This window comes from Melopsittacus undulatus, chromosome 17 (assembly GCF_012275295.1).
Source record: "Melopsittacus undulatus isolate bMelUnd1 chromosome 17, bMelUnd1.mat.Z, whole genome shotgun sequence".
NCBI classification, from domain to species: domain Eukaryota; kingdom Metazoa; phylum Chordata; class Aves; order Psittaciformes; family Psittaculidae; genus Melopsittacus; species Melopsittacus undulatus.
Window position 1 is genome coordinate 2615337 of NC_047543.1, and position 20136 is coordinate 2635472.

The window sequence follows — 20136 nt, forward strand, 5'->3', positions numbered from 1 at the left end:
AGAATATTGTAAAGCCAAACTGGTGAATGTTAACTTAAAAACTAATCAGATTTCTTAATTAACAGCCAGGGCATTATTTAACTTCTGCAGATGACCCCTGGTGTACAACTCTTCTGGTAACTTCTTTTAGTTTTGCTTTAGGAAATAGGTTTTAAAATAATGATTCTTAAAGACTGTAGTCTAACAGGGTGTCTGGTCAGTGTCAGATGAGACTGTGATGTAAAAATGGTTTCCTTATTGAACTAAAACCTGGAAACAGGAGGACAAAAATGCAAAGAATACCCAATATTCATGTAAAATTAAATATTTAAAATAGAAATATTTATGAATTTGAGATTTTAGACCTAAGTTGGTGAAAGGAGATGCACCGGGTTCTACTAAATTACTGGTATGACAAAATTGCTGTTGTGAAACAATGCAATTTAGTAAACATGTTCAAAATCATTTGGGCATGCTCTCGGGGAATAAACAAAAGAAACCTCTGTTTTAAAGTATTTAAACCTAATCAAAAGACAACACGCACACAGGATTATCCTTTTAAAAGCTGTGTAGCAGCTGAAAAATAATGAGCACTGTTTTTAATACCTTCACTTGAAAATTGGAAGAGGCATCACAACATTCTGAGATGTAGGTTTTCTCGAAGTTAATCTTTTCACTAGTTTGGTTTGAAATTTGGTGGTCATATTTTAGACTTCTTATCTGACCTCTGTGTTTTTGACAGCTCTGAGTACTTGTTTATCTGCGTATCTTAACCTGTACAGAGCACAAGTAACTTATTCACCACTACAAAATGCTGGTATTCAGTGGCTCAGGAGATACACAGGGTTTTAACACTTGTAGCATCGCACTTATAATGTGTGGATTAAATTTATTCAGCTGTCCTTGCCTAGATACCCTGATATTTTACATGTCTCTGTTCTTCTTACTTCTGGAAATCCTGATATGCAAAAAGGTGAGATTGCACCGCATAAATTGTCACAGGATGATGGGAGAAAGAAACCAATTTGGGGATGCAGCAGGAACCAGAGTCACTTTTGCTCACCGGATGACCAAAAGCACTGCCAGAGCAAGCAGCTTATCAGAACCGGAGAGCAAAGCCCACGTTCCTGCCACACATCACTGCATGAAGCTTGGTTTGGTTCACCCTAGGATATGTTGATGTTAAAAGCAGCACTGCACTGCCTTCAGTCTGTCTGGTAAGAAATAAATTAACTTTGGTTGAAGAGCATTTGTTCTGTGATTGTCTTCACAGGCTCAGCTCCTAGAACTTGAGCCATTAATAGGAACTGCAATTTTCAGTTAATTAACTGAAATGCGTTGGGAGGTATAAAGCAGTAGTGATACTGAAATTATTCTAGGGTAGAGAGAAGTGACTGTAACATAGGACAAACCAGGGGGAAATTTTATCAGTGCAGGAAAGCCAAAGTGGTGGATTTTGTCTGCAAGTATCTCACTAGTTACAAGCTCTGTATTGCCAGGGGAATCTGATGCAATGATTTCAGTGGCTGCAGTAGAAATCCAAGGAGCCTGTCTGGGCATGCCTGCTCTATACATTTCTTGGTGTTGATGCCAGTACATACTCCTGAATGTCTTGAGCATCATCACTCAAGCATCAGCCTTCAGCTCTCTTGAGGCACTGAGTCAGCAGTGAAAACCATGGGCTCCAGCAGCTCCATGGCAGAGCTGCTGCCTGCTCTGTGCTGCTGGGTGCAGCTGAGACCCTTCAGGCACAGCCAGTTCATGTGCTTTGGTGTTTGCACAAGAGTGCAGCACACTCAGTTTCCAGCAGCAGAAACTTGTGGGTGCTGCTGCTCTGCCCAAGGCCCGTGGGCTGGGCACTGTGGGGCTGGGCCTTCCCTTGTTGCTCTTTCCCTGTCCCTAGAAGGCCTTTTCTGACCAGTGGCATGCAGTCTCAGGGAGCCAGACACAACAAACCACTGCCAAACTGCACCTGTCTGTGAGTGCAGGGTGGAAGGGGGACCAGAGGGGATCTGCTTGTTTGCAAGAGCTGCCACAGCATGCCTGTGACTGCACCATTCCTGGATCTGTACAGACCTTATCACTTGTACACCTTTTGACACACATGACACAGCTGTTTGTTCTTGCTTGGCTCCTGAGGTCTGCAGTGGGTAGAGGGGGGGCAGTTCTTGCTATAAGGGGGTGAAGGCAGCTCTTTCTTCTGGACAGGCTCCAGCAGCCTTGGGAATTGGTGTGACTCCAGGAGAAGCAGCACTGAGGCAGCCCTCAGAAACACTGCTGCTGGGTGAGGGACAGTGAGGACACACAGGACAGGCCAGATGGGAGCCCCAAACCACACAACCATGACTTTCATTCAGAGAGAGGAGCCCAATTCTCAGCCAACCAGTTTTATTATTCAAGTCCAAAGATAAAGCAGTTAGATACACTTGCAGCAGCGAGTTAAACAGGAGGCACGGCCATTGAGGCAGACTGGTGCTGAAAGCAGGCAATGGGAACAGGGACTACCAGGAGCCCACGGCACCCAGAGAAGGAAGCTCTGGGCACGCCAGTTCCTACCGCATCATGAGAACACTGCAGCTCTTTCATGCTCAGTTACAGCAATTAGTGTTCTCCTCTCCAGAGGTGGGTGACACCAGCACAGAAAAGGCTGGAAGCAGCAGGTACCAAGCCCTTTGGGGCCAAAAGCAGTGTTCAGCCCTGGCAGTAACTGTGCCAGCCTGTAAACCCAGTTACCAGCCTGTAAACCCTGTGCATCCAACTCACAGCCGCTCAGCACTGCACCATGCTTAACCACTCACCCTGGCAATGGCCGGAGCAGTGGCAGTGTCAGGGAGCACCATTTTCCAGCTACCAGCATCAAGTCTTAAAGTAGCACAAGGAACTGACCAATTTGCTACCACTGCACCAAAGCCTTTACCTGACCGAGAACCTGTGGGTGATGCCATCCCATAGCCACAGATCTCCTGGCTTTCATCTCATTCCCTTTCTTTCACTGCAGAACAGCACTTGCCTTCACTGAGGTGAGCTCCAACCCTGCTCTCTCAGCACAGGCACAGTGTGACCTAGCGCTGTTCTTGGCAGCAGAAATAGATGTATTTGCGAATACATTTTTCAAGGCTACTGTAAATAAACTCATATTCACCCTGTAGCAGCAGATCCTTGATTACACATCAGAAAGGGGCTCTGCTCTGTTCTCAAATCCTAACTGTTGCTGCAAACCAAGGCTGGCAGGAGGACACAGTTTGGAAGCCCTCTCCTACGCTGTGTTTTGCTTTGCTTGAAGTGGTAAGAAGGACAAATCAATTTAAAACCACAGACATAATCACTTCACCGTTCTTTGGTACAGACACTGGCCACAAGAACTGACTGGGACACTGACACCACAGGCACATGGCACACTTCGAGTTTAGGAGGTGCTTGCAATTTCTCTTCTGCTAACTAAAACAAAGGAAAAAAACCCAAATGCTTCCAAAGAGCCACTCGCCAGCCACGTGTCCAGAACTTCTGCTGCTTTTTAAACACACACCATATTCATAAGTATTCTTATCCCCTTGAGAGTCCGACTGCAGAACCGCAGCTACCGCTTTCGCTCGCCTTTCTGTGTCCTTTTCTTCTCCTTTTCTTTCCGCTCCTGCTTGGCCAGCTTGTCCTTCTCTCGCTGGACTTTATCTTGCTCTTTTTTCTTCTGGAACTCATCCCGCAGCAGCTCCCGTTCCAGCTTCCTGGCATTCACCACATCCTCCACGTTGGTGTTTCGGAACAGCGCTGGGGGTGTGTTAAGGGCAGACAAGGCTCTGGTTGAAGCCATGCAGCTTCCACTCTACAGCCCTATTTTGGGGCTCTAAACTAGACAAAGCTTTAGCACGTGAGGTGGTTTATTCTACCTTCCCCCTCACCTTCTGGTTCCCACTTCTGCTTCCTCACCAGGCAGATAAGGAATTTCAAAATGAGGAATAGAGAAGGAAGAAGGAATCTGCTTGTTTTTCATAGAATCCCAGCCTGGTTTGGGTTGGAAGGGACCTTAAAGCTCATCCAGCTCCAACCCCCTGCCACAGGCAGGGGCACCCTCCACTAGAACAGGTTGCTCCAAGCCCCATCCAACCTGTTCTTCTTTATCCAAATAGGAAAGTCATGCAGAGTCAATGCACACTGCCTAGGAAAGGATTTGTTCCTAGAAAAATCAAGTCACTACAGATTCCTAAGACTGGTATGTAGTTTTGTTTCTGTTGCACTTTTAGTAATTCCCAATGTGATTTCCCTCTCTGGACAGAAGCTAACATTAAGCTCGTGTTCACAGAAGAATTATTCTTACTCATAAGCATGTTCTATGAACTTCAAAGAGGGCAGAAGAGGGAAGGCAGGAAAAGAGGAGAGAAAGAGACTGACAGGATCAGTCTCGGCTGTGCAGAGGGCACATGTGAAATTCTAACTCTCATTATGAGCAAGGTCAGGCTACATGAGAAGAAAAATAATCACCAAACTTAGAAGGTGGCCTTAAAGCAATGGGGAGTATCAACAGGGATAAAGAAAGATGGGAAATGGGAACTCACCATGCAATTTGCCTTCCTTCCCTAAAGCCTGGGTCACCCAGAATTCAAAGGATACATTTTTCTGACCCCATGTTTACTGCTGTTGCAGTCGATCCATCCTGTTCGTCCTCACCAGTGAGAGAATTAAGGAAATCTGGACATCAGTAATGACCTTGTGCCTCTGGACAGTCACACTTGACTCCAAACATGCCAAATAACCCTTCTGTCAAGCCACAAGGAAGCAGCTGAACACTCACAGACCCCACATGTTCAGCTCCCTCCTGCTGCTCAAGCACCAGGTACCATTCCTTCCCATTTCCTATTCAACTTTGCTCTCCAAGGAAGAACTTGTTCTTCAGCATTATAAAGACTGAACTTTAAACTCTCCCACTTTATACCACTCTAAAAAGGATTTTTTCAGCAGATTTCTCATTACAAAGCAATAGATTAATTCAATTCATTAACTACAATGTACAGAGTTACCTGGAGGCGATTCCCCCCTCTTCTGCAACATACCTGGACTGGAGGAACCTTACCCAGACAAGCATCCTCAAAGGAGCATCTGCTCATAGCACTCCACAAACAAGGAGCTTCCATGCTTTTCTCCATGGAAGTTATTTTATCATGGAGAAGGAAGGAAGATTGAAAAGTTTCCCCAATTTTTCCAACAGAGACACTGTTTTCCTTTGGGAAATCTCTAATAACCATTATCCTTCAAAGCACCGAGTCTCAGCTGGGTCAGGAAAAGGATATTCCTCCTCATCTGTCACATTGGCATACTGGGCCAGGAGAGCAGCTTTCCTTTGCTTCTCCTCCTGGGAGACCTCTTTGGGCTTCACCACAATCTTGGCCTGCTTCTCCATCATGCTAGCGATGGCTTGGATCTCATCTGGCAAGGAGAGGAGTCAGAGCATCAGACACGGCAGGATGTGCCACGTGTGCACACAGCTACCTTTTACCACTGAAGTGGTCAGCTTGTTAATAACTTCTCCTCAGGATTCTGTTATACTAAGTAGATATTGACTCCATTGGGGATTTATCCTTTCATGGAACCACAGTGAAGTAATTAAATCCTTGCACTTCTAACAAGCTAGACACACACTGCTACCTTCTTCCTGCGACAAGTGAAAAAACAGCCCTGTGGGTAACCGACAGTATGAGCAGGAGGAGCCCATCAGCAGCTCCAGCAATCTCAATCACTTGTCCCCAAAAGAGGGATTTATTGAATGCACAGAACAGTGTAACTTGCCTGTGTCCCCAGGCAAAAGGCAAGGTCAGGCCAAGGACAGACTGCTGCATGTGTGGTTCAGCTGCCTTGTCTATAGAGCTGAGCGAGACTGGTGAAACACTGAGGTTTAAACAAGAGAAGTGCTATAGAAACACAGGCCTCATGACACTGCTGAAGGACCTGGAGTGTGATGAGGAACAGCTGAGGGACCTGGGGGGTTCAGTCTGGAGAAGAGAAGGTTCAGGAGGGACCTGATCACTCCCTACAAGTGCCTGAGAGGAGGATGGAGCCAGGAGGGGCTGGGCTCTGCTCCCAAGGAACAAGGGATGGGACAAGAGGAAACGGCCTCAAGCTGCACCAGGGCAGGTTTAGATGGAGCTGAGGAACAATTCCTGCCCCACAGGGTGCTCAGGCATTGGACCAGGCTGCCCAGGGCAGGGCTGCAGGCACCAGCCCTGCAAGTGTTCACACCATGTACATGAGGCCCTCAGTGCCACGGGTTAGTGGTGGCTGTGGCAGTGCTGGGGAACAACTGGACTTGATGATCTTAAAGGTCTTTTCCAACCTGTTTGATTCTGTGACTCCATGATAAGGGCTCACTGGGAGAACTCCTCTAGAAGGACATCAGTCAGTGACAATATTCTGCTTGCAACCAGAACCAACCAAAAAATGCAAAGCAAACCAAAAGCAGGATTTAGCCAGAAGGGATGCAACATGGTCATGGGCTACGGGCAGTTGGAAGATTACTAACTGATCCATGCAGTGTGCTTACACCAGCTAAATCTTGCCAGCATAGGAGTTCATTGTACTCCAGAGCTCTGCCCACTGACCAGAACAAGCCTCCCATGATGAACTTCCTTCACTCCTGAGCTGACAGCTGAAGTCAAAAGATGGATTCAGAGAGGGCACAAAGAAACAGTGGGGCTATAGATGTGACTGGGAGAGGAGCAGCATTAGTACAGCAACAGCAGCCTCACAGAGCATCCCCCACAAGCATTTATGAGGAAAACTGACAGCTTTAGAAGACTGTGAAAGAGGAGAATTAAGGGTGTTTTCCTGATGTGTACTGAGGTGAGCAGCAGCAGAGGGGACAGCGCAGCTCTCCACTGGTGCACAGGGATAAAACCACTGGCTCTCCAAACTGCCACAGACTGAAGCAGCCCAGGCTTCATACACCACCACAACTGCATCTCCCACACAGTGCTGCCGTGGCTGCAGTGAGCACTGAGCAGGGGGAAAGCCCTGGCTGTTTTGTGAAGGGAAACTGAAAGAATCCTTCAGGAATTAAAAAAACCAAGGATCTTTTCATGTGCAGGATTCTGACCTCAAAGAGCAGCACAATGCCAGGGACAGCCACAAGTGAAACTACTCATTTCCCAGTTCAAAACAGTAAATAAGCAGCAATAGACAATGAGAAGCAAAGCACACATAGTAGCAGCGCTGGGTTTTACTCCTGGCAGGACAAGCACACAGTTGTCATCTTGGCAAGGCCCTGCAAAGCACTCACACCACAAAGAAGGGGACACTGAGCAGCAACACTACCTGCTTTTTTCTCTGTGGCGTCAACAACCTGAGATTCAGACCACTTCTCCACTACTTCCCTGCAAACATCGTGTAAGAGATCTTCTTCCTAGTGAGGGAAAAGAGACTTCTCAGTCTTGGAACAAAGCTTTAAACGAGCATGAACCAGGTTTGAAAAGTACCAGCTGCAAAGAACCTGAACACCCAGCAGTAAGCTCAAGTCATACAGCTTTTCACACACCATCTCCTTGTTAAATGCAGACACAGGGCCTGGGTTAACCTGGGATGACACAAGTAATGCCATACACTTACTTATTTTCAACAGCTCAAGACTAGAGAGCACCCTGACATGTTACACACCCCCCCAGTGAGTTCCTTGTCCCATGATACAGCTCTAACAACACCCACTGATTTCCTAGCGCTGCTCACAAGGTGCAACAGCCCCACAGACACTGAGGAAAGGCCATCAGGGTGTCTCCACTCTAGAAATGCACTGCTCAGCATCATCCCTCTTCCGAGCAAGGCTGCAGAGAAGGTACTCAAAGGCCACTCCAAACCATTCTCACTAAAGCAAATGAATTTGAGTGGATGTAACAGGGGTCAAGGCCAGTATGGAGCTGAAACTGCTCTGGTTGTACTGACAGACCATCTCCTCCCACCAGCAGGGACATCCTTGGGCCTGCCTGGAGCATGTTCTAGAGGGGGCAGTGGATGCCTTCACACGGTTGTTCACCACTGAGGAAGACTTGAAAACCTGGGCACCTACAAAAAACACCTTCAAGTTCCAGGACAAACCATCACTGAGGACACTGCCCATTGAGCAGAGCAAAGCTCACCTGCATGGGGGACAGCAATAACTGAGCTCTCCACAGCTGGGGGACAGACAAGGAGATAAAAGCAGACACAAAACTCCCACCTTTTGCTCCAATATTATAGAATCATAGAATAGTTTAGGTTGGAAAGGAGCTTAAACTCATCCAGCTCCAACCCCCTGCCGTGGCCAGGGACACCTCACACTAAAACATGGCACCCAAGGCTCTGTCCAACCTGGCCTTGAGCACTGCCAGGTATGGAGCATTCACAGCCTCCCTGGGCAACCCATTCCAGTGCCTCAGCACCCTCACACTAAAGAACTTATTCTTTATGCCCAGTCTAAACCTCTGCTGTTTCAGTTTGAACCCGTTACCCCTTATCCTACCACTACAGTCCCTAGTGAAGAGTCCCTCCCCAGCAGTCAGCATGCCTTTAACAAAAGCAGATCCTGGATGATGCCTTATGTGCTAGGCTCAGGTACAACAAACACCTTGAGATAAAGCCACTGCAGAACCCTCACAGCTCCCAAAGGACACGAATACAGAGCAGGAATCCCTGGGCTCCAAGGGGGCGATGCCCTCGTGTCCCCCCTGTTCTCCACACCCGACCTCCCGGGGCACGGCGAGGCCTCGGCTGCCCCTCGAGGGGAGCCGGCCCCTGGCTCCGGGTGAGCGGAACCCCCGGTCCGGTGCCGCCGCTCACCAGGCAGGCGGCCAGGACCCCCCGCAGCGCCTCCAGCCGCTCCTCGTCGCTCTCCTCCTCCCGGAGCAGCCCCTGGATGTAGGCCCCGTACACGGCCCGGTCGAGGCCCAGCGCCTCCAGCCGCGCCGCCAGCCAGGCCTCGAACCCCCCCGCCGCCGTCTCCTCCCCACCGGGCGCCGCCATCTTGGACCAGCGCCACCGCCCCCACCGCGCATGCGGGACGGCGGCCGCGCAGGACAAACCTGTGAGCGCTCGCGGGTCCGCGGCGCTCTCCCCGTGCGGCCGCCGTTGGGAACGGGGCGGGCCCGAGTTTAAACGGCGGCGGCGGCGGCTGCCGGCCCGGCCGCCATGGAGGGCACCGGAGCGGCCAGGCCCCTCCGCGGCCGCTCCTTCTACCTGGACCTGCCGAGCGGGCGCGCAGCGCGGGACCTGGCCCTGCTCATCGGGAGCCTCGGAGGGGTGAGCCTAAGGGAGCCCCGGAGGGGGGGTTGAGGGAGCCCCGGCGGGGGGGGGGAGCCTGAGGGAGCCCCGGCCCGGGGGGAAACGTGGGCTCCCGGCGCGGCCCCGGCCCGCTCTGGGCCCCGCTGGCTCCGGCTCCTGCCTCCGGAGGTCAGGGTGCTGAGGGGGTAACTGGGAGCCTGAGCGGGGCAGCCCCGTCTGGTAGATGCCACCTGGGTGCCCGGCCACCAGTAACCGGGTGTACTGCAGCTGTGGGAGTGCTGCCCAGTAGGTACTAACTGGTTGTGTGGCGATGGGAGCATCGTCCAGGCAGTGCCAACGGGCACTGGGAGCTGATTGTGCGGTGCAGTGCGGTGCTAACCATGGGGCTGCAATGGGGTCAGTGCATTGTGAGCATCCCGAGCCTTGTGTTTCCACCTCTTCCTCCAGCTTCTGGTTCCTGTGCAAGGGTTTCTCTGTGTCTTTCGACTTCCTCGTTCCCTATCCCCCTGTCCTATGTGGAGCTGCTTTTCCCAGCTCTTCCCTTCCTACCGTGCTCTGCTCTCCCGAGAACAGAATGGCTAATGACAGTGCATGTGCTCCTGAGACAGGGCCCTGCCCACTCATGTGTGATGTCAGGGTCTTTTCCTCAGCTTTTCCTCTGAAACCATTGCTTGAGGAGCAGGTAATAGGGGACCGGCTCAATCTGAAGGTTCTGCTGATGATTTGCACATGTGCTCTCTGAGGGTCTCCTCTCCTGGGAGATGGCATCAAAGAACAGGAAAAGGAGCTCCTTGTAGAGATGAGTGCTTTCAGCAGCCCCTGAACAGTGTCAGGGGTTAAGCTAAGGGTGGCAGCTCTTGTTCAGCAGGTCTCTTTCAGCTCAGAGTTTTGCAGTCTCAGAGCTGCTCTGCTCTGTCTCTTGCTGCAGGTGACCGAAAGCTTCCTAAGCAAAGAAGTCAACTACGTGGTTTCCAGCAACAAAGAAGCCAAACGAGACAAAGCCAAGACTCGACCTGAGAAGCGCAGCAACGAAGCTTCAGAAGATGCAAAAGTCATGGGCCCAATGCCCTTTTCCTCTAAAGGGAACCATCCCAGACCTCACCAGAAGCCCTCAGACACTGTAAGACCTATAAAGGTTTAGGCCACCTCAGAGTTTGGCCCAAGAGATGGAAGGGGTAGAACCTGAGACCAGGGTTGGAAGATAAAGTTGTTCCTGCTCTGAGCAACCATGTTGGGTGTTTGAGTTGGGTCCTTTTCTCCTCCTGGTCTGGTGATTCGTATTCATACCCATGTTCCTTGTACGTGCACATCATTGTCAGCTCAAATGTGTACAGCACAGCTTTGAGCTAGTAAACAAGGGTATCTGCTCAAATGGCAGTGGAAATAGAGGGCTTGGCTGCCTTCCCAACAGCAATCATTCTGATGCAGAGGTGTGTCTGGAAAAGCCAGGGACATGTAGACAAGCTAAAGCTGTTGCAGGGTCTGGTGTGTGCTCACAAACATAGGTAGGACAAGGCTGTTGTAACCTGGGAGGTTTGCAACAGGGGATTTCTCCTGGGTCCTGTTCTTGGCTTTCTGGTCATTAGTGCTTGTGGCCAAAGCTCCAACGTCCTGTGCTGAACACTGGTGTCAGCTGCAAGCTGTGACTGTGAGGAGAGCCTGCTACCCCAGTCTAGGTCATGGGCATCTGCCAGCTGGGCTTGGACCACAAGGAAGCCTGAGCTGATGTTGGCTTTCACTGCCTCAAAGTGTTTGTTCCCTTGTCCTTGCTCACAGCACAAGCGCCTTGTCTTACAAAGAACTTAACCTGCATGCTGAAATCATTGGCTTGTAAATAAGACTCAGTTCCCAAGAAGGGCTAACAAAGCTGTTCCTAACCCTTGCCAGCACGCTGGGATGTGGCAGGCATTCCAGGCTAAGTTGCTGCTTCCTCTTGGCTCGCTCTGGAGTACTCACTGCTGTTCAGTCAGCCTTGGCTGAATGGCTGCTTGGTGTAGACCTAAGGGGTGCCTCTGCTGTTTGTGCTCCCTGGAAATGCTGAGTCCTGCTGCCTTTGAGATAAAGTCTTGGCCAGACTCTCCTCAGCAGAGAGCAGGTATCACTAGAAATCATTCTTGCTGGACAGCCACGCTGCCCTCAGCTTGCTGCTGCCTCATAGCTCTTTGCTTTAACATAGTACTTGGCTTCTTTCCCTGTAGGTCCTGATCAGCAGGGGAAAGGAACTGCTGCAGAAGGCCATGAAGAATCAGGTGAGCTCTGTGTGGATGGGCTTTAGCTGAGTGGGTTCAAAGTGCTGCTGAGCAGTGCAGAACCAGTGCCAGACACTTCTCCAGGGCCCCTGCCTGTTGAAGGGAGCAGATTCTGGGACTGCTAAAGGTACAAAGCAGTTCCTTGTGGCCTGCAGAATATTGTGCGGTGCTCGTGGTTGCTGTTCTTCACAGAGCCGTGTCTTCCATCCATGTTAGTACTTCTAAAGCCTGTCCCAGTGATGTGGGTGCTCCATGCAAGAGAATGATTAATACAAGACCCATTATTTGATGACATTTTAGCCTAGAAAGAACTAAAGCCATATAGCTGGGGCAAAAGGCTCCCTGAGGTCCTTTCACCCCTGAGGTCCTTTCACTGAAATCACAAAGGAATCTTGGTGTTCACTTGGAAGCAGGGAAAATTTAACTTAGGTGCTACTATTAATTTGGGATAGATAAAGCATGAATTTGAACCTTTTCTGATTTCAGTAACAGCTACACAATGGTCTGTCAATTGGGCAACAGGAAAATCTCTCTAAAGTAGATTTAGAGCTGCTTGTGCTCACACAGGCATCTCTGCTTTGACCTGTACCTTGCCAAACCTCTCTGTACAGGACACCTGCAGTGGCAGCAGTATCCTCGCCAGCGCTCGCCTGTGGGGAGTCCAGATCCTGCACGTGGATGGTATCCTTCTCTGCAGGCTGAAATCAGCTGCTGGTAATGAGTGATTTTGGAGGCAGGTGGAGCAGAAGTGATGTAGGGAGTGTGGTACAGAAGGAAGCGATTGTAAGCAATATCTGGTACGTGACTGATGCCATCCTGGCCATGGCTGCCTAGGTCTGCCCTCCAAAAACCAAATGAACTTACATGTATAGAGCATGCTCACGGTCTAGCAGAAGGTGTCCCAGCCTATGGCAGTGGGTTGATCTTAAGGTCCTTTCCAACCCAAACCGTTCTATGATTCATTCTATGCTACCATCACATTTACAATAGCCAATGCGGTAATATACTGAAGCTGTAGTATTAGAAAATATTAATGGCATGGTCAGTGCCTTAATTTATTCCAAAAAGACCATTGTTACTAATTGACCTGGAAGTACAGATCATGCTAATGTCAGGATTTGGTCGTTCTTAATTAGGAAGTGCTGATGTTCCTGGTTCTGTGCTGGAAGGCACTTCCCATCTCAGTGATGAATGGGGAGGGGGTGATGAGAAAGACAGGTGGTAAAACTCTGATTCTAATAATAGGCCTAGAGTAAAAGGTTCCTGAGTGTCTAATGACAGTGACATACTGCTGTGGCTGAGCCTGTCTGGGTGTGGGATGGAGGCAGCCACTGCTTGTATATTCCTGAGCAGCCAGCTCTGCAGAACCACAGTGGTGCTGCAAATGTCAGGGTCTGGCCTGTGTGCTGTGCAACTCCTAACAGTGCCTCATGTCCACAGAGTCTTAAAGCCAACCTCCAGCTCTGCTAAAGAGCAAACCAGGATGCCATCCCTCAGAGCACTCCTCTTTGGCTGCTTCTTGGGCAGATGAACTATGTGGTGGTGGTGGTGCCAGATGGTGGCTGGTTCAGGTGCTGTGTGCTTTTGCCTGGTGTGGATTGGGAGTTAAACTTGGGCTGCAGTCAGAAGGGGAACAAGCTTCTCTGGTTGAGCTATGGCTCTTTGACATCCCACCTGCACAGATATGTTGTCATACGCCCAACAGCTGCTGCGTGCTGTCTCGGAAACAAGGAAGCAGTGCCAGAAGACAGAGGTAACTGACAACTCCAGCCAGTTTGAGGTACTCGGGATCCCTTGGTAGCTCTGAGTAATTATTCCACTCCTCTAGTGCTGACAGGCTAGAAAGCAGGGTCATCTCCTAGATTTTCATCCAACACTAGGCAATCTGATGCTTCTGTTTATTGATAGAGATTGTAAAAGTGGGGGTGAAACCAGGTAAGAATGAGGCAGCCATTAGTTATCATCATCTGTAGCACAGCAAATGCTCATTTTGACTTATAAGGGGCGAAGGGTAAAACAAAGCTCATATGTGACTGCTACACTGGCTTTCTGAAGCTTTCTGAACTACTTTTAATGCATTGGAGAGGTCAAGGAAAAGGTAGAGCATTAAGATCAGAGTGGCAGCCTGTGTTTCATATTTAAACTAAATCTAGGTAACTTGGAAAGCAAAACATCAGGGGAAGGTGATAAAATCTCTGATGCAGAGCCCCTGAAGTGGTGGGTGAGAATCCTGCAATCTCACTTTGATGTTCTGGGGTCAGTGGGTGCAGTTCTGCCTGTGCTGGCTCCCATACTAAATATGTCACTCTTTCCTTCAGGTGAAATGCCTTGCAACTGGATTGAAAACGTGCGAAGGTAGGCATGGAATTTGTGCTCCACTTTACACTTGGATGCAGAGCTGCTTGAAGAAGCCTCACTTGGAATTTGAAAATCCATCTGAAGCTTCAGTAATCCAAAATCTGCCAAACTATTAAGGCAGTTTCTCTTGAATGGGTTTTGTAATTCCTTCTCTGAGTCTAGCTGCAGCATCCTTACACAGCTGAGGGTGTATAAGGATGTATAAGCCTTTTATTTCAGGGAGTGTTTTTAAAATGCCATAACCATTTACTCCCAGAATCCCAAGGCACCTGAGAGCTCTGCTGCTGGCACTGCACGTTGAACCCACTGGCTCAAATGATGTTCCAAAGAATAATGCATCCTACAGAGGAGAGCATGTTCCTTGCATCCCACTCACTTCTGTTAGGCTGAAATGTACTGCTGAGACACCAGTCTAGGGATAACACTTCCAAAAGGGGGGGGGGGGGAAACAGGTTTTCATCTGCAATTAGACAAGAGAGCCTGTTGTGGTTCTGAGATTGGCACCAACAGCATAAGTTACTTGGTGACTTGTTTGACTTCACCCGTCGGTGGGTGAACAGTCAGTCATATCTCAGCGCAGGCTCCAGCCTGGATTGTGTTTGTGACACTTGGAAGATTGTTTTCCAGGTTGGGAAGAGGAAAGGTGGTAAAACAAAAGGCTTGAAAAGCTGTTGGATGAGGGCAGATTGTCTGTGGCACACTCCAAACCCTCTGTGGGGACAGCTGAGCTGTTTGTCACCATTGAGCACTCTGCCATGAGCTCAGGACCCTCACACCACTCTGAGTTGTATCTAGGGCTCTAAATGGGGCCTAGCTCTCAGAAGTGGTAAGCATTTGGCAGCATTTACATGGAAAAATTGATCCTGCACTTAAATAGCTACTTTAGTGACATAACAGCACATCTGATGTGAGCTCAGGTGGAGGCTCGAGGAACTAAGTGGTGAGGGCAGGTGGATTCAGCCTTTCTGGAGGATGAGCTTCACATTTCTTTGGAGAAAATAGCACTGAGTGCCAGGATCACAGGAAAACAAGACACCTCGCCCTTCAGAGGCATAAGGCAGGCACAAGAGGCTTAGTTTCAGGGTCAGGCAGATGCCCTGTGGGAATACCTTGGTGTGTGTTTGTTTCTTCACCAGATCTGTACTCAGATTTCCAGGCCGAGTGTCATGTTATCACTTGCAAGGTGAACATAACCTGTGAGAGAGAACTGGTAGCTTCTTCTCCCAGCCTGGCCCTGAAAGCCTTTTCCCTGAATGCACTGCTGAGGCTTTCTTCTGCTCCCTTAATATATGTTATGCCTCTCTAGGAAGCATAGCTGCTGTTCACCCTCCTCAGGGACCAAGCAGAGGCCAGATATTGCCCTTTAGCAGTGTTCTCATGCCAGCCTTGGCTATGCAGTATGTTGATTTGTCTCCAGCAGCTCTTACTGCTTTGACTTAACTGCCCTGGCCTGAGCTGTTCTGAACTCCAGGCTATTGTATAAAGGTAAATGGGGAAGGGTTGATGCAGAGCGCTGTGCTTGTGCAACTGCTGCTGCAATGTGGTTCTCATGAACTCGTGTCTCATGCTTGGTGGCATGTTTTACACTGAGGATGCATGGCAGGTTTTAGAATTCAAGCCAGAATTAAAGGCTTGAGATGAGGCCACTCGCTGATAAGACTGGGGAAACATGAAAGATGCAAGGAACATGGCAGGGTGTTCTTTTAAAGGTGGAAACAGCCCACAGCTGGGCTGCCTCTGGGGTTTCATCACCCTACTGAGAATCCTAGAGGTGAGGGCTGCTGTACATTACCTAAAAGGCTGTTTTGGCTGTGCTTTAGCCATCACTTGGCATTCACACTGGCAGAAGTACCGGTGAGCTTGGCTCTGCAGCCCAGTTTTGTTGGGGAATGAATGAATGAATGAATGGATAAGTAGGGAATTTGGCCAGAGCAACTTCTAACAAGCTCACTTTCTAACAGGAAAACTGAAGCCCCCTTTTCTGAAGGTTGAAGACCAGAGCAGGTAAATGAGGTCTTTCTAAATATCACACCTTAACAGCTCAGGGTCTCCAGGGAGGGAATCCTTTACTGGTTTTATTGGCAGTGAATATTCTGTCCAAGCAGGCAGAGCATTGGCTTCCTTGAAGACCCTGTTGCGCACTGGGAAGTTGACCCTCTCCTAGAGGGAGGCAAATAGAGTTTAGAGAAACAATCTGGGTGGCTCATGTGTCGAGGGGGGGGGCAGGTGTTAAACGAGACTTGACAACAGTTTGCTTCCTTGCTCAGATTCCGTTTGTGATCCTCAGCAGGTCACTTAATCTGCTCGGGCTCTCTGAAATGGGGAAAGGGTTTGAAACACGAGGTCAGATCCTGTAACTTGATTACAACATTCAGCACAAGGGGATCTGATCTCTGTGGTGTTCCCAACAACTCTGTAACTCTAACAGTATCCTGACTGCCAATGAATTATTCTGAAGGCAACATTTAAGGCAGCTGCAGTGTCAAATATTAGGTTTTACATGCTGCATGCAGCAAAGCGTGAAGAGGGAGATGTGGTCTGAGAACCAAAGCCTTTCCATGCTGCTGTGTAGCTAGAAGCACTGCACTGCCTGCTGCTGATGTGCCTTGGAGGTAAAGGTGGGTTTGTAGGTGTGCAGGCAAGCCCAGCCCCTGTCCAAAAGATGCCCCCATCAGTGCTGTTACTGGGGATCAGGTTTAATACTTGCAGTGAGAAATGGGAAATCTCTGGAACAGCCAAGTGGAAGTCCAGCCATGGGCAGTGTCTCATCATGCATGAGGCAGCACCTTGAGCCCCTCTGAGGGAGGACAGCTCTAACCAGGCTAGCACTGCCAGGAGTCCTGATGTCCTGATCTGCTGGTTTTAGGCAATTCCGGCCCTTCCATCATCAGTTCAAAAGCTTTCCCAACCTGAACTTCCTGGCACCCAAAAGCTCCAGCCCATTTGAGCCTCTGAAAAGCCTCTCCAATTCTTGCAGAGCCAGGTATGTTGTAGCTCCTTTTGTGCTAGTTTTTAACCCAACTCTCCTGGTAACTTCTGCCGTGCTGGTTCCTGGCATCTAGAGACCCACTTGTCTTCTGGATGTGGACAAAAGGAGCCCTGTGCCTGGTGGCTGGAAGCTGTGGCTCGAGCTGTAGCTCAGAGGCTGTACCGGGTGCCTGCTGATGCTGTCAGTGAGGGCAGGGAAGATCTTTGCTGTTAACTTGCAGGGCTGTGGAAGGCTGTCCAAGAGGCAGCAAAGGGGAGAAGAGCCCCCAGTCTACACCAGTCACTGCGCCAAAGAAAAAGAGGGGATTCTGTGAGTGCTGCCAAGAGACCTTTGAGGAGCTACAGAAGGTAAAGGTTCCCCTGGGACCTGGTTCCCTGACAAAGTTAAGGATGGGATCACTATTCCATGGCAGTCAGGGGGCATGGGCTGATTGAAAAGGTGGCAAGAGGGAGTTTTTATCTCCTGGAAGGTGCCAAACAGTGTGGCTTTCAGAGGCCAGCCTTTGGTGATAGTACATACTTGGAGTCTGCATTTGCACTAGCTGCTGGGGAAAACTGTAGGCTGCTGTTAGATATAGACACAACCTCCTCATCACCAGGTGTCTATAGGAGGAACAGAATACTCCCTGTAAGCAAGCAGGGGTGATAGCATTGCCTGTGTTTCCCAAATTTGCTTCCAAATGGCTCTATCTGGTGGAAAGGCTGCAGGAAGTGGCTGTTACAGCACATTTCCCTCCTGGCAATGGCTAAGGGTCTCTTCTACCTTCCAGCATCTCCAGAGCCCCCAGCACAAGCGATTCGCTCTGGACGACTCGCAGTACGCCCCTGTGGACCGTGTCATCACACAGCTCAGCTTTATGGAGCACTCAGCCAAGTAAGTCTTTGTGAATCTGGGAACTCTGGAGCTGGAAAGCAGCGTGGTGCAGCTTGGCACACTCACAGCAACGGGGCCTGAGCCTCCATGTTGCTGTGGAACTGGTCCCTAACTCATGTCCTGTGCCAGGGAATCAGCCACCAGGGAGAGCAGCTGCTAACTGCAGGGACCAAGCTGGCACCTGCCAGGCAAAGTTTGGATGAGCCATGGGAGATATTCAGGGAGCTCCTGTGGCCTTCTAATGCCTTTTAAACTAGCAAGGGCAGCTGAGCCCATTTCTTCTCTCCCCACATCAGATGCGAACCCCACTGCTCTGTAGCACTCCTGTGCCCAGGCCCTGCTTTGGTGAGAAGGCTGAGAGCCCCCTTGTGCTGCCCATCTCTGCCAGCAGCAGTGTCAGTGCTGAGTCTCACCAGGCTAGGATTTCTCAGTGCCTCTTGAGCGAGGGCTTCCAACATGCTGCAATGCAGAAAAAGCCTCATCTCCCCAGGGGAGGGTGTTCTATGCCTAGGGAGAGTGAGCATTAACTGATGGTTCTTCTCAGGGTGCTTCGGTCCTGCCTGACAGATGAACACTCAGTGCCTCAAGCACAAGTTCCTGGAGAAATTGAGATGCTGACAGCAGAGATGGGAAAGGAAAGGGAGCAGCCTGAGCAGGAGCTGTTCTTTGATGTGGAGCATGATCACAGCCTGAAGACCAAGGGAGGTCCCTCTTGTCCACCCAGGGACAGGTGCAGTAACCCCAGCGAAGGAGGGGAGTTCAAGACCTGCTCTGTTGGAGCAGGGCTCACCAGAAGGGTCTGTGCTGCTCACAGCACCCTGGAGGAGTTTGTGATAGGGGATACAGATTTGGGCTTGGCTCCTGACCTGGGCTCGGGGGCTTGCGTAGAGGATGCTCATGTCAGAGAGACAACAGCTTCCTCATCTGAACCTCATGGACAGCAAGCACTTGGGCCTGCCAGCCACCTTCCCCACACACTGCCTGCCCCCAGGAAACGCCAGCTCTCCAGACAGAGCACCCAGGTGGGGAAGAGGCCCAGGCTGGAGCTGGGGGGTGGTGGTGGCCTCTCTCCATGTGAGCAGGGTGCAGGACAGACAGCTGAGCCAGGCTTGCCTGGTGTGCTGGAGCCTGGCAGCTTGCCCCTAAGCACAAAGCTCTCCAGCAGACCTTGGAGCTCCGTTGGTTTGGACCTGTGCCTGTGCAGGCACCCTGGGGACCCTGCATCACACCTTGAAGCTGTGTCTGGGGGTTTTGATCCCACAGAGGCTGCTGTGGCCAGCACTGTTGGCGAGTGTGGCTGGAGCAGGGTGAACGTGAGTTCCAAAGGGGAGCAGCTCCGAGGGGTGAAGGAAGTCACACACAGAAATGTGCTTAGGCCTGATGTGGAGAGCACAAGGAGCCAGACCAACTGCCTCTTGGCTCCTCCAAAACTGCTTGGGGCCAAAGCTGGATGTTGCTGCTCACTCTGTGTCAGAGCAGCAGAGAAGAGAGCACCAGACCTCCCAGGCCATGGTGAAGAGCAGGGTACATGCCCTGGCCTCCTTCAGCCTCCTCCACGGAACACTCAGGCTGAGCATGACTCCAGCAGCAGGTTTTCTGAGTCAGACTGGGATGTCTCCCTGCTCTCCACACTAATGGCTGAACAGGATGGCAGGATTCAGCCGGCGGAGCAGGATTTGCTCCAGAGGACACATGTCAGTGTGAGGGACAGTGGGTATGAGTCTCAGCTCTGCTCAGTCCAGAAGCAGAAGTCAGAACTTGCCTGGGCAGGTAAAGAGGACAAGAACTGCTGGAACTGCTGCACTGAGACCAAGGGGGCCTCTTTCCCCATACTTGAGACCTGTTTTGGCAGCTGGACCAGCTGAAGCCACCTCCTGGCTGTTCTCTGGGCCCTTGGTGGGAGCTGGAAAGGGATTTAACAAGGATCAGGAGGTACTGCTGTGAGCTGGAGCGAGGACCATCGAGAGTGAGGTGATCTCCAGCCACCACAGGCAGGTGGGAACTGATGGGTGATGTGATGGTTTCAATGGGCAGCTTCAAGCTGATGCTCTCCGCAAGTAACTCTTCATCAGGCACATGGTCTTTGCCCTTCCAGATTGAGGGCAGGTCCTGTTCTTCCTCTCACCTGGTCCTTGGACAGGCACAGGACAAGAGGGCCATGGGGTGAGATGAGTTCTTGCTGTGCTCTGGGGTTTTGGTGCATGTCTGTAACTGGTACTGAATTCTTTGGACATTTCTGTTTTTTTTAGCAGACTTTTTAACCTTTGAAATAAAACAGCAGCTGAGCTCCTGCTCTGTTTCATGGGGTCCATCTTACCTGGTGGCCCAAGCACAGCTACTTTGGAGTGCCCAGCAGCAGAGGCTGGGTGATGCTGGAAAGGATGTGTGGCCATCAGGCATGGACCAGCACTGGCTCTGGTCCTGTAGCATCCCCCCATCCTTGGTGTACCCTGG

General features: G+C 50.4%; 2 protein-coding genes across 3 annotated transcripts; one reads left to right on the top strand and one right to left on the bottom strand.

The window, feature by feature from the left end:
* Positions 1-2350: 2350 nt before the first annotated feature.
* On the bottom strand, positions 2351-8955 carry CCDC43 (coiled-coil domain containing 43). The gene is made up of 5 exons (XM_034070301.1): positions 8773-8955; positions 7279-7366; positions 5262-5397; positions 4585-4643; positions 2351-3744 (listed from the first exon to the last, which is right to left on the bottom strand). The coding sequence occupies exons 1-5, from the start codon at positions 8953-8955 to the stop codon at positions 3557-3559; spliced, it is 654 nt and encodes a 217-aa protein (XP_033926192.1). The 3' UTR covers positions 2351-3556.
* A 104-nt stretch (positions 8956-9059) lies between these two features.
* On the top strand, positions 9060-19942 carry DBF4B (DBF4B-CDC7 kinase regulatory subunit). Of its 2 annotated transcripts, none has more exons than XM_034069988.1 (11): positions 9060-9231; positions 10142-10333; positions 11412-11462; positions 12074-12143; positions 13145-13242; positions 13781-13817; positions 15782-15824; positions 16687-16803; positions 17030-17156; positions 17579-17682; positions 18227-19942. In XM_034069988.1, exons 1-11 carry the CDS (start codon positions 9121-9123, stop codon positions 19545-19547), a joined length of 2271 nt encoding a protein of 756 aa, XP_033925879.1. In that variant the 5' UTR covers positions 9060-9120; the 3' UTR covers positions 19548-19942. The 2 variants fall into 2 exon arrangements, with proteins under 2 accessions (XP_033925879.1, XP_033925880.1); XM_034069989.1 differs by having other exon boundaries at positions 13145-13215.
* The last annotated feature ends 194 nt before the right edge of the window (positions 19943-20136 follow it).

Excerpts from the sequence above, each read along its gene's own strand:
- CCDC43 (XM_034070301.1), bottom strand. The coding sequence starts at position 8,955 with ATGGCGGCGCCCGGTGGGGAGGAGACGGCGGCGGGGGGGTTCGAGGCC. Across the intron at positions 7,367-8,772 it reads GGGTCCTGGCCGCCTGCCTG|GAAGAAGATCTCTTACACGA; the intron begins GTGAGCGGCGGC and ends TTCCCTCACTAG. Across the intron at positions 4,644-5,261 it reads AATGTGACAGATGAGGAGGA|TGGTGAGGACGAACAGGATG; the intron begins ATATCCTTTTCC and ends TAATTCTCTCAC.
- DBF4B (XM_034069988.1), top strand. The coding sequence starts at position 9,121 with ATGGAGGGCACCGGAGCGGCCAGGCCCCTCCGCGGCCGCTCCTTCTAC. Across the intron at positions 13,243-13,780 it reads ACAACTCCAGCCAGTTTGAG|GTGAAATGCCTTGCAACTGG; the intron begins GTACTCGGGATC and ends TCTTTCCTTCAG. Across the intron at positions 13,818-15,781 it reads TGGATTGAAAACGTGCGAAG|GAAAACTGAAGCCCCCTTTT; the intron begins GTAGGCATGGAA and ends ACTTTCTAACAG.